The sequence below is a fragment of the Geotrypetes seraphini genome, chromosome 12, assembly GCF_902459505.1.
Source record: "Geotrypetes seraphini chromosome 12, aGeoSer1.1, whole genome shotgun sequence".
NCBI lineage: Eukaryota > Metazoa > Chordata > Amphibia > Gymnophiona > Dermophiidae > Geotrypetes > Geotrypetes seraphini.
In genome coordinates, this window is record NC_047095.1 from 93,950,870 (window position 1) to 93,963,235 (window position 12,366).

General features: G+C 43.8%; 1 protein-coding gene across 2 annotated transcripts in view; it reads right to left on the reverse strand.

Moving 5' to 3' along the window:
• Window positions 1-1,492: 1,492 nt before the first annotated feature.
• EDEM3 (ER degradation enhancing alpha-mannosidase like protein 3) overlaps window positions 1,493-12,366 on the reverse strand; it is a 254,529-nt gene continuing 243,655 nt past the window's right edge. For both annotated transcript variants that reach the window (XM_033916146.1, XM_033916145.1), the window contains one exon: window positions 1,493-12,287. In XM_033916146.1, coding sequence (XP_033772037.1) covers window positions 11,875-12,287 — 413 coding nt within the window. In that variant the 3' untranslated portion in view covers window positions 1,493-11,874. The remainder of the gene's footprint in view (window positions 12,288-12,366) is intronic.

The following is a 12,366-nucleotide window of genomic DNA, read 5'->3' on the forward strand; positions in this document are numbered from 1 at the left end:
CAATTTCCTTTATTACAATGACTCGACACGATCGTGTTTCGGCCCCAACCCCTCAGGAGGGGTTGATTCAACAGTAAACAAAAAGTGGTCAAAGTCCTCAATCCAGATACTTCAAGGACATTTTCTAACATCCGATTCTGGAGTAAAAAATGTGTGCCGCTGTCTCTGAGATTGAAGACGTTGACCACTTTTTGTTTACTGTTGAATCATCAACATACAGACTCCTGAGGCAGGCCCATTGGGGTTGAAACACGATCGTGTCGAGTCATTGTAATAAAGGAAATTGAACATACATCAGTCACCTTTGTTGTTTGTTTTCTGAAGACCTGAAAACTGCAACATTCCGGTGTGAAAAAAAGTGTACCGGAATAAATATCTGTGGACCGAGATGAACATTTCCCACATGGCACTAAGTGTCCTTTCCTGCAGAATGTAAGAAATGTCATTACTTAAGGGAGGTGGAGTGAAGGATGCTTAAAAGGCCGTCAGCAGGTAAAGATACTTTTCAAGAGAGTGAGCAATGACATCACCTTTACATTAAAAAGACTTTTTTAAAATAACATAAAACAAGGTCTTTGTACTGTATATGGTGTATGGTTTATTATGCTTTATATGTTGCTTCTTGCAAGTAACAGCAAAGTGGTCTACAATTTAAAATATGCCAAAATGAAGACCTGAAACCATAATGTGGAGCAAAATCAAATGCTTAATCTTGCCTGTGATAAAGGTGATCCATTTACTGGTTTGCCTTCCGACAACAGCCCAAATATCTCCAGAAATTCAGCCATTTCTACAGCTCTATGCAATGGAGGCCAGAGTTTTTTTCTATGCAGGTCTCCTGCTTCCATGGTATTTATGCAGTATATCATACAGTCAAAAGTGAGACATTGGTGAAACATTCACATTAATATACACCCTTCAATGTCCATTAGCCTCTTTAACTCCTTATTTTATTCTTTTAGGGCTTCAGATATGCCATTGGTTACCAGACATTTTCTATGGTTACCAAATATATTTATGGCTATGGCTTCCTCATTAGCCCCATTATACTCTTTTTTTTCATGTTTTTACTTTAGTACCAAACTTTTAAAGTGCTCCGTGCAAAATTTAATAAGTTAATCCTTATATAAATTTAAAACTTATCTTAGTTAAGTCTTTTTTCATCGGGAAGGGACCTGTCATTTCGACAGGTTTCGCTCTTAGGCTGCTTCAAGAAAGTATCTCAAGAAATACTATGTGGATCGGGATGGTACTTTAAAAGGGGGGGACTTTTCTTGAAGCAGCCTAAGGGCGAAACATGTCGAAATGACAGGTCCCTTCCCAATGAAAAAAGACTTAACTAAGATAAGTTTTAAATTTATATAAGGATTAACGTATTAAATTTTGCACGGAGCACTTTAAAAGTTTGGTAATAAAGTAAAAACATGAAAAAAAGAGTATAATGGGGCTAATGAGGAAGCCATAGCCATAAATATATTTGGTAACCATAGAAAATGTCTGGTAACCAATGGCATATCTGAAGCCCTAAAAGAATAAAATAAGGAGTTAAAGAGGCTAATGGACATTGAAGGGTATATATTAATATCCATGGTATTTATGTCATAGGCATTGCTGTACTGTTCAGCATTAAGCTATTCCAGGAAACAAAGTCAGAACTAGCAATTTTCAACATTTATATTTCATTTTCAGAGATTGGCTGGGAAAATAAAGATGACTCCAACTTCCTATGTCTCATCCCATGCTATTCATGTGATAGCAGCAGAGTGACATCCCAAGAAACCTGCATGTGCATGAAACCTCAGTGCAACACTACTCAGCAATTTGGAGATGGACTGAAGGATGAGCAGTCACTTCACTTTGAAAAGGTGTGGATTTTTCCTAACTCATTTTTTTCTTACTAGCTAAAATACATAAAAGATTAAAAACAGAAGACTCAATTCAGTTTGTACCTATTCAAACAAAAAGCAGAGTCCCCTTTTACTTTTTTGCTGAATGTTAAGTAAATAAAACAAGTTGGTAAACTATAGAGTAAACATTATATGCTCAGCAGTGAATTATTTAAGAAATTTAACAGAGAAAATATTTTTATTCCCCCCTGAGTTGGTAAACATGTTAAACAGTCTGGTAACACTAAAATCATTTCAGCTTTCTAAAATGCACAGTTCCACCTAGTGGCCACAGAATATAACATAATAAAATTCACCCAGCACAAGTTACTGTAATAGCAAACTATCAACAATTTCGACTGTATTTGTGCAAGCCACAATTTTTAATAGTGCTGTGTCTTCCCAGAAATGACAAAACTTAGGTTTAAAGCTCTCTCCAAGGTTCAGCAGTAAACACTAAGCAGCAAATTCATGTGCTTTTCAAAGTACTTAATGGATAGTTCTTAGGCTAAGGAAAAATGCCCTGGTTATGTATTAGAACCAAGACTTATTATTTGTTTTGTCAACAGCAGCAGAGTATTTCTGAAGATCAGTGTGTCCTTCACATCCAAGAACAGAGTTGAACAAACTGACATCTTTATTCTGCTGCTGAAGCATAAAATGGATCTCCAAGCAGGACATGAGACTTTGCTGAAGATATATCTTCATGTTTTGCTTTCTTCAGTCAAGTGAGGCCTCTCCCAAACTGGACAACAAGATATTTTTGAAAATTCAAACTTAGGAATGGAATTTTAAAGCAAATGGCTTTGTAACACTGTAATATAAAACAAATCCACGAATGGATCTCCTGACAGACTACGCTTTGGATTTTAAGAGACACTCAGGTCTTAGTCTGAAGGCTGTGCTCAGTATAAGTGAGTTCTTCATTAGCTGAGACCTTTGAAATAAAGGTTTTTTTTTTTTTTTTAAATCTTCACCCTCATCTTCCCAGAATGATTACACTGAATGTTCAAGGGTCAAAGCCAAGGAGAAATTAGGTTCTTACCTGCTAATTTACTTTCTTTTAGCCTCTCCAGACCGGCATAGGCATCTTACAAGCGGGTTATATCTCATCATGACCAGTAGGTAGAGACTGAGACAAAACTTTGGAATGGTACGTAATAGGTTACTCCCCCTAATTCCTCAGTCTGCCGAATAGCCAAGCAGAACTAAGAACTGTAAACAGAAATAAACAAGCCTCTGAACAGGAGTAACAATAATATAACTAAATGCTGTTGGAAAATGCAAAGGAGAGATCCCAGCAAGAAAATGTCCCCACAGCTCGCCAGCTGAGCCACAGCCGCTGTTCTTCAATTCTCCCCGGCCCTAGAAAAATACTAGAATCTGCAGAAAAAGCAAAATCTGCATGCGCAACACCCAAAAGAACAACACGACAATAGACAGGGTGGGGTCCTATGCTGGTCTGGAGAGGCTAAAAGAAAGAAAATTAGCAGGTAAGAACTTAATTTCTCCTTCTTTAGCAACTCTCCAGACTGGCATAGGCATCTTACAAGCAGGATGTACCAAAGCAGTCCCCATCATGGGTAGGACCTCCAAAGGGACGACACCAGAACACACTCACTGAACACTGTGTCCCGATGCACCTGAACGTCCACACAGAAGTGTCTGACAAAGGAATGCAAGGAAAACCAAACAACAGCCTTACAAATATCCACTGGAGGCACTAGCGAAGACCCAGCCCAAGAAGCCACCTGACCCCTAGTGGATGGAGCTTTGAGAAAGTCTGGAACAGGCTTCTTCTGAAGAAAGTATACGGAAGCAATAGTCTCCTTGATCCAGCGCACAATGGTAGCCTTGGAAGCGCCATCCCCCATACGAGGACCCGCTAAAAGGACAAAGAGACGATCTGATTTTCTGAACTCCTGGGTCCTTTGGACATAAGAGCGAAGAACCTGAGAAACATCCAACTTGCACAACTGATTCTGCTCTGCAGATCCATCCTGAGAACCCAACATTGGGAGGACCACTGACTGACATGAAAAAGAGAAACTACCTTAGACAGAAAAGAAGGAACAGTCCGCAAAATAACCTGCTCCCTACAAAACTCCAGGAACTGAGGCCTACAAGAGAAAGTCTGCAACTCAGAAACATGTCTAGTAGAAGTAATTGCTACCAAAAAGACTGCTTTAAGAGTAAGGTCCTTCAATGTGCAGGCCTCCAAAGGCTCGATGGGTGGGCGCACCAGCACAGACAAGACCAGATTAAGATCCCAGGAAGGAACAGACGGTCTAATGGGAGGCTTGAGCAACTTGGCCGCCCACAAAAAGCGAACAACATCAGAAATGGCTGTTAGACGCTGACCCTGTAACAACCCCTGAAAGGCTGACAAAGCCGCAAGCTGAACCCAAAGAGAAGACCAAGCCAGGACATCCTGCAAGAACTCTAAGATGTTAGGCAGGGAAGCATGGAAAGACACCACTCTTCAAATGTACACCAAACCCGCACATAAGCTCGAGACGTGGAAAGTCTCTGGGGCCCCAACAGGGTAGAGATGACTATCTAAATACCCCTTCTTACCTAGGTGCTCCCTTTCAAAATCCAAGCCGTAAGACAAAAGGGACCCGGATCGAACATGGGAATAGGACCCTAAGTCAGAAGGTTGGGCAAGAGAGGCAGAAGCAGAGGATCCGCTACCAGATGCCTCACCAGGTCCGTATACCACGGATGTCTGGGCTAATCCTGGGCCACCAGAATCAGAAGGCCCGGATGACGCACAATGCGAAGAAGAACTCTGCCCACTAATGGCCACGGAGGGAACATACACCAGACCCTCCGTTGGCCATGGTTGGACCAGAGCATTCAAACCCTCAGCCTGACAGTCTCTGCAGCGACTGAAGAAGCAGGGTGTTTTGGCATTGACACTTGTGGCCATCAGGTCCATGAGGGGAGACCCCCAAGCTTGCACTATCAACTGAAAAGCCACGTGACTTAGACACTACTCTCTGGGATCTAATACGTGACGGCTTAGAAAGTCTGCTTGAACATTCTCCACTCTAAGCGATGTGGGAGGCCTATATGTCCTGTAGATGAGACTCTGCCCAGACCATGAGCAGAGCTGCCTCTTGCACCACCAGAGTGCTCTTGGTGCCCACCTGACGACTGATATAGGCTACTGCTGTGGCATTGTCTGAAAGAACCCTAACTGACTTGCCTGTCAAGAAGGATCGGAAGGCTAACAGTGCCAGGCGGATGGCTCTGCTTTCCAGAACACTGATTGACCAGGATGCCTCCTCCATAGACCAGGTGCCCTGAGCTAAGTGACAGAGACCCTGAGCTGAGTGACAGAGACCCTGAGCTCCCCAACCTAGGAGACTGGCATCTGTGAGCATCACTGTCCACTGTGGCTGATCCAGACTCACCCCTTGGACTAGATGAGAGGTCTGGAGCCACCAACGAAGACTGCAGCGATCCAAGCTCCTTAGAGGAACAGGAAGATCCAGACTGTGCCTCTGCGGCGACCACCTCCAAAGAGGAGCATACTGAAGCAGACGGGTGTGGGCATTAGCCCACCTCACCATGTCGAGGGAAGTCGCCATCAACCCCAAGACTTGGATAAAATCCTGCACCCAAGGACAGAACTGAAAGTGCTGACCCAAGATCTCAAAGCGAAGGAAACGCTGATAGGCAGCCCTGATTGGAACATGCAAGTAAGCCTCCATCAAATTGAGAGAGGTCAGAAATTCCCCCTGGCTGAGTTGCAAGAATCACCAACCTCAGTGTCTCCATGCGAAAAGAAGGAACTCTGAGAACCCTATTGACTCCCTTCAAATCTAAGATGGGTCTATACGTCCCCTCTTTTTTGGGCACCATAAAGTAAATCGAGTACCTGTCAGAGAAACATTCCTGAGGAGGTACTGGAACTACTGCTTTGAGATCTAACAATTTTTGAAGGGTCTGGCGAAAAGCCTGCTTCTTCCATGGTGCCTGACAAGGCAAAGCTAGAAAAAGATCTTGCAGGGAGTGAGCAAACTCCAAGGCATAACCATCCTGAATCACCTCCAAGACCCACTGATCGGATGTGATTTCTGTCCATTTTGGATAAAAATCACACATCCTGGTACCCACCGGAATCAGAGGAGGCACCAGCAAGGAGTCATTGGGCAGGACAGGGTGCAAGGGGCAGCGGCGGAGGGATTCCCAGCTCCTCGACATATCTCCAGAAAGGACTGCATGCGCTGAAAGAAATGACCCCTGGAAAACCCAGAAGAAAAGAAGGGAGCAGCCCCACACCCAGGGCAATATCTGTGGAGCTCCCACAAATGTCCCCAAGCAGTGCCACCCCTAACAGCCGGGCGAGCATGGTCTTCAGGCAGGCAGGGCACTTTAGAGTCCATCAGAGTCTGAACTAACTTATCCAAATCCTCTCCAAACAAAAATTTAGTGAGTTTAATCTTGGATGCCGCATCCGCCAACCAAGCGCGAAGCCACAAGGTGCGACGAGCGGTCACCGCAGAAGCCAGAGATTTAGCGGACGTCCACCCAAGTCATAGAGAGCGTCTGAGAAAAAAAGAGGCTGCCATCTCAATCTTTATCACCTCCTGATCCATGAAGGACCAGTCATCAGATTCATGGTCAAGGACAAGCCCGAGCTACGAGATCCCCACGGCAGAGACATTAAAATTCTGCTTAAGAATGGTCTCCAACTTACGCTCCTCAGAGTCCCGTAAAGCAGAACTGCCCTCCACGGGCATAGTGTGCCACTTAGCAATAGCTGTGACCATCGTGCCCACCACTGGCGTCTTCAAGGTAGCCCTATCCCCCTCCGGGATGAGATACAAACAAGTCATGGAGCACGTAAACTGAAACAACACCTCTGGTGTATTCCACTGCGCCTGGATAACTTCCCGAATATCCTGATGCATAGGAAAAGAGTGGGACGCAGAGCGGATCCCTTTAAGAGGACCCTCCACACTCGGGGTCTCAGCTGGCGCATCCTCAAAGCGCAGCACCGAGAAGACCTGCTGAATCAGAACTGGGAGCTTCTCTCTCTGAAAAAGGAGCATGACGGATGCCTCCTTGCTGGTAGACGGAAAAACCGAATCCTCGGTACCAGTGGCCATCCCCTCAAGAGGATCCTGGAGGTCTCCCCAAGGTTCCAGGTCCTTACTAAAGTCAACATGTTCCTCAGACCACAAGTCTTCATCTCAAGCAACCCGCGGGCGCTTGGACGAGGGCGGTAAAGAAGTAGAGGGGGGCAGAGACGCAGGGGGTGCGGAGGACCCCCCCCCTGAGACCAACGCAGAACCACCGGCCTCCTGAAAATAAGCTCTGCATAAAAGGAAAAAATTAATCTGGGGGAAACCCCCTGGCAGCCCCATGGGATCCCTGCCACAGAAGGGGACCAGCTAAAACCTGCCCCTGTTTTTGCAAGACAGGGGGAAGGTCACCTGAGGCTGCAGAGCAACTGGAGGGTCTTCCCACCAAAAATGGCAAAGTTGCAGCTGAAAATAACCCCTCCAGGGCCTGTAGCCGCTGGGAAGCCTGAACTGTCCCAGCTGCTAAAGCAGGCAAGCCAGCATCAGCTGTGAGAGAAACAGCTGTGAGGGAATCCCCAGCTGCTTCAGCAGTAAGGGAATCCTTTTTACCCTCACCGTTGGCAGCTGAGAAAATCCTTCCGCAGACGGCAGGGAAAGGCCGTGTCTTCCCGCAATCAGCTGCCGACTTGCGATGCACTTTTGGCGGAAAGCCCTGGCTGCCGGCCCTCGCTGCCGATGAGGCTCCTCCACCACTCCGGCCCGTGCAGCGCTTACACAGGCCGGCCACAAGTGCCTCGTGTTTGGAGCAAAATGAGCACTTCTTCCCCTGTGAAGTGCTCATTGCTCCATATGCGAACTAACTAAAGAAAAGTGCCGGTTAGTTGAAAAATACAGTAAAAATTTAAAGGGAGAAGGACCCTTCAGTCCGGCACTGCCTCAGGATTTTTTTTTCACACAGAGCTCACTGGCTCACAAAGCAGTATGCCTTGCTTAAATTAGGGTCAAGGATTACTGCTGAGGCACCTCTAAAAAATGTTGGGGAAGTGGAGGAAGGGGTGGAAGGGACCCAGCACGAGACACGCCGGGTTTGACACCACAAACAGGGCCCACCCAAGCTCAGTCCAGCACAAAATCAGGGACTAGGATTCCTGAACAAAATCCAACAGCTCTACAGATGGGAGATGGGTACAACTCACTCACACCTGCTGGAGACTGAGAGAAGACTGAGGTAATTAGGGGGAGTAACCTATTAAATACCATTCCAAAGTTTTATCTCAGTCTCCACCTGCTGGTCATGATGAGATATAACCTGCTTGTAAGATGCCTATGCCGGTCTGGAAGAATTGCTAAAGAACAACTATTGCTCATCTTCTGGAAATAATTCTAGATGTATTAATTTATGACTGAACTTAACTTCACTGCAAGAGTGAGATGAAATAACTGATCTGTGTTCTGAAAGGAGACTTATGCGTGATGGCATTTTGAAAGTAAATGGCATATATCACATAACAAAACTATATGCCTACACAATTTGTCTGGGACCTATTGTGACTTTACTGAACAAACATTCCATGAATATACATGTTTATATAACTACAAAATAGTATGGCTGTTCTGATCAATAGGCACAGATCGACTTAAATTATTTGAAATGTACCTTATGGTTGTGCTGTGAAAGACATTTTGCCTTAGAAAACAAAAATTAAAGTGCGATATTATTGATGCAACAGTAAATAGTGTGTATGTATGTAAACTGAAGCGAGTCTAATACAGCCATGGGAATGGAGGATAGTTCATGTGAATGAACCCCCCTCCCCCATTGACATACATTTAAGATGTGAAGTTCACATGTTTTGGCTGTATAAGCAATTCTGTTCTGGATCATGTCTGGGTTAGAGCAGAAATGACAACTAAAAAGAACAAAACATATAATGTCACCTTTTCTTTCATTTGATACTACCATATTATTAAAAGAAAATGTCAGATGGGAAAATTTGAGCAGATTATGTTAATTTCAATTTAGCTAAAATTATGTTTGCTTCCCCGCTAATGCCTTCATTTATATTTGATTGATATCTTGCAGTTCAAAATATATCATATAATAGAAGGTATTTATCAAACCAATGTTAAAAGATGAACCCCTTCAGTCATCTCTTAAGTACCTTCTATTAAATATTACTCTTCAGGCCCTCAGAAATGCCACCAGACATTCAACAACGTTTCATAACACCTGGCTTTATGCATTCAATCTTCACCGGGTCACTTATAACAATAATTTTCTTAACTTAAGTTGGATAGAATAAATTTAACTTTCATACCCACTACATTAGTACTTAACTTAGGTGGCGATGGTAAGGGGTAAGTACGCCAACATGTTTCACCCTTAGGGGGTTTCCTCAGGGCCACAATCCCTCAACTAAAGTCTTTTCCATGCGACACGACCACCCAATATGAAATGTTGTTGAACATCTGGTGGCATTTCTGAGGGTCTGAAGAGTAATATTTAATAGAAGGTACTTAAGAGATGACTGAAGGGGTTCATCTTTTAACATTGGTTTCATTTATATTTAGCCATACTCTTCTCTCCCAACCAAGAGCTAGATGCACTAATCAGGATCAGTAAGACTGCGTGGGTCCACTCCAATCCGATTTTTGGCTGATTCTAAAAGAGCTATCGATGCACTAACAATTTGCATGCAAATGATTTGCGCAGAGGTTTGTCATAATCCCTGTTTTTCCTGTCCAATTGATCACTGTGAGAATAACTCTCATGCATTTGCAGAGAAAGCCCAAACAGCTGAGAGGTAGGGGAAGCCTCCTGCCACTCAGCTGTTTGGGACAGGAAACCTTTTTTTTTTTTAAGGACAGATGTTGTGGGTGTGTTCCAATATCTGTCTCATTAAAAAAGAAGAAAAAAGCCCCCCTCCCCCACTGACGGTTCTTCCTGACATCCCCCAATGAACTGGTACTGGGGAGTGAACCCCTCTTGCCAATGGAGAACCCTTTCCTCAAACCATCCACACACCCCTCCCAAAACGCAGGAGGAATGCCCACTCTCCCCTGCCACTGGAAGCTCCCCCAGTATCTTTGTCTGAAGGAAGCAGGAGGGAGGCTCAGTCTCTCCAGCTTCAAGGCCCGCTGATTCAAAATGGCAGGCCTTTCCCTCCTCAGTGCATTTTGAGATGCACTGTGAGGGGGCCTAAGGCCCTGATTGGCTTAGATGCCTAAGGCCCCTCCCCTGGTTTAGTGACAATCGTTAGACAATCACTGACCTTAGTGCATCTAGCTCCAAATTGTCTAACATGTACTGCTGCCAGAATTAGATTAAGCAATCTAAATGTATATGCTAATAGTACTGAGCTGAATAGGGCTTCTTTTTCTGCTTGGAAAAAGTTACCCTAGGTTGCACATTCCATTGGTCAACTTGTGCTCCTGTCATGTAACGTCTTTCCAAGCAGCTCAGGAAGCGTTCTGAATCAGCTCCCAAGAAATTCAAACATCCACTAAGAAAAAGACCAATGCTCAATCATGATTATTATCAATTAAGATTCCACTAAATAAAATTATCTAAAAGCAAAAAGATTTTTTTTTCCAGAATTTGCTATTTGGTATTTAAAATGTGCTGGGAAGCAATTAAGATGGATCTATCCCCATTCATTCCAGTCATGTTTCTGATTTGTTTACTGATCTATACAAATTATAAAGTCAGTCCCCAGGTATTACAGTGGTCCTTCTAGGAACAAGCACAGGCTCAGAGCAGACACAACTGCTGGTTCTAAATGGTAATAGCCAAAGGAGGCAATTACTTTAGAGACATATTGTTCTTCATTGGTGGTTTCCAACCCTGTCCTGGACGACCACCAGCCAGTCAGGTTTTCAGGATAGCCCTAATGAATATGCATGGGGCAGATTTGCATGCCTGTCAACTCCATTATATGCAAATCTCTCTCATGTATATTCATTAGGGCTTTCCCAAAAAGCCAACTGGCTGGTGGTCCTCCAGGACAAGGCTGGGAATAACTGTTCTACATGAACCCAGGAGAAAGTTGCTCATTATTTTAAACAATCCTCTACCAAAACCAGGCTTTATGCCAATGTAGCACACTTAGAAGTCACACACAAAAGTGTGCCATCAAAACATTGCCCTTTCAATAATTTAAGAGCCACACTAAAATGCATACTGACCTCACATCTGTTTTGTGCATTAAAAGTTCATTAGTGCTTACATTTTTGGTTCTACGATAGTTACTCAATATCATTCAGTAGCCTGGTAGCTTTCAATGCTGAAGGTCCAACAAGACAGAGCTCCTGATAGGTACTATTAAAACTTTACGGGAAACTATTCACTTTGGTTTATACAGTATCTCTTGTATAGGTCATGGAATAAAGCATTCTTGTCTTTTTTTATAAAGACTGGAAGCACCCCTGAGTAGCACTTTTCTGTTGCTAGGGCTATAAGTCTGGACAGCACATCTCTGAAGCCATCAGCTTTTTATTTGTCTCTTTATAGGAAATACTATTTCCTATCCTTTATTAACGTAGCATTTGGAAGCCAAAAGTCATGTGAATCACTTCATCACGTGAATTGAGCCACGCAACTTTCAAGTCTCCAGATGTTCAGCCAGTTACTGTACTTCACGGAGCACCAAGACCTCGAACAGCCAGTCTCCCGGGAGTCAGAGTCTGTCTCTGAATCAGCCCCCTGAGCTACACAGTACTGCACTGTCACTGTACGTTACACATCAGGCAGTTTCATGTTCTAAATTATTAAACTGGGAACAAGGGAAACTAGACAAATGATAACATGCTCTGGATGTCTAGGATGCTCAGAACCCAGCGGCAACCTACAGCAGTTGCTCATCACAATATTTAAGAGCTCTGAATATATTCTAGATAGTTGGAGACAGATTTGTTTTACCTTCTATAACCACCAATGACAATTCTCTGTCAAGTCATAGCTCATCCTCTTCCATAATTTCAAATACTTCTATATCTTCCTTCCAATCTGATACTATATAATCCAAAGGTTGAGCCTTTATATTCCTAGTATTGCTATGGTTTGGATCGGTCTCTGATTCTGATTGTCCCTGAGGCAGGGCATTGGCTGTTTTTGAGGGCTCAGGATCTTTTTTTCCAATTTCAGTCACTTTTTCTATTAAGGAGTCCTGATCTGAAAGGGACTCCTTAACTTGGTCTATAGGAGAAGGAAGGGATGTGTCCAGGGAAGTATCCAAACAGTTTTCCTCTACAAGATCTTCCAGCCTGTTCAGGCTCAGGCTCTGGGATATAGAGGCGACATCCTCTGACTTCTGGTTCTGTGATTCATTTTCAGATGACCTCTGCTCCAGGTTTTCCATTTCTAAATCTTTGGTACAGAGAAGAGAATATTTTATATTAGCAATTCATGAAAAAAGGGATGAAAAAACAGACAAAGACATTTTTCA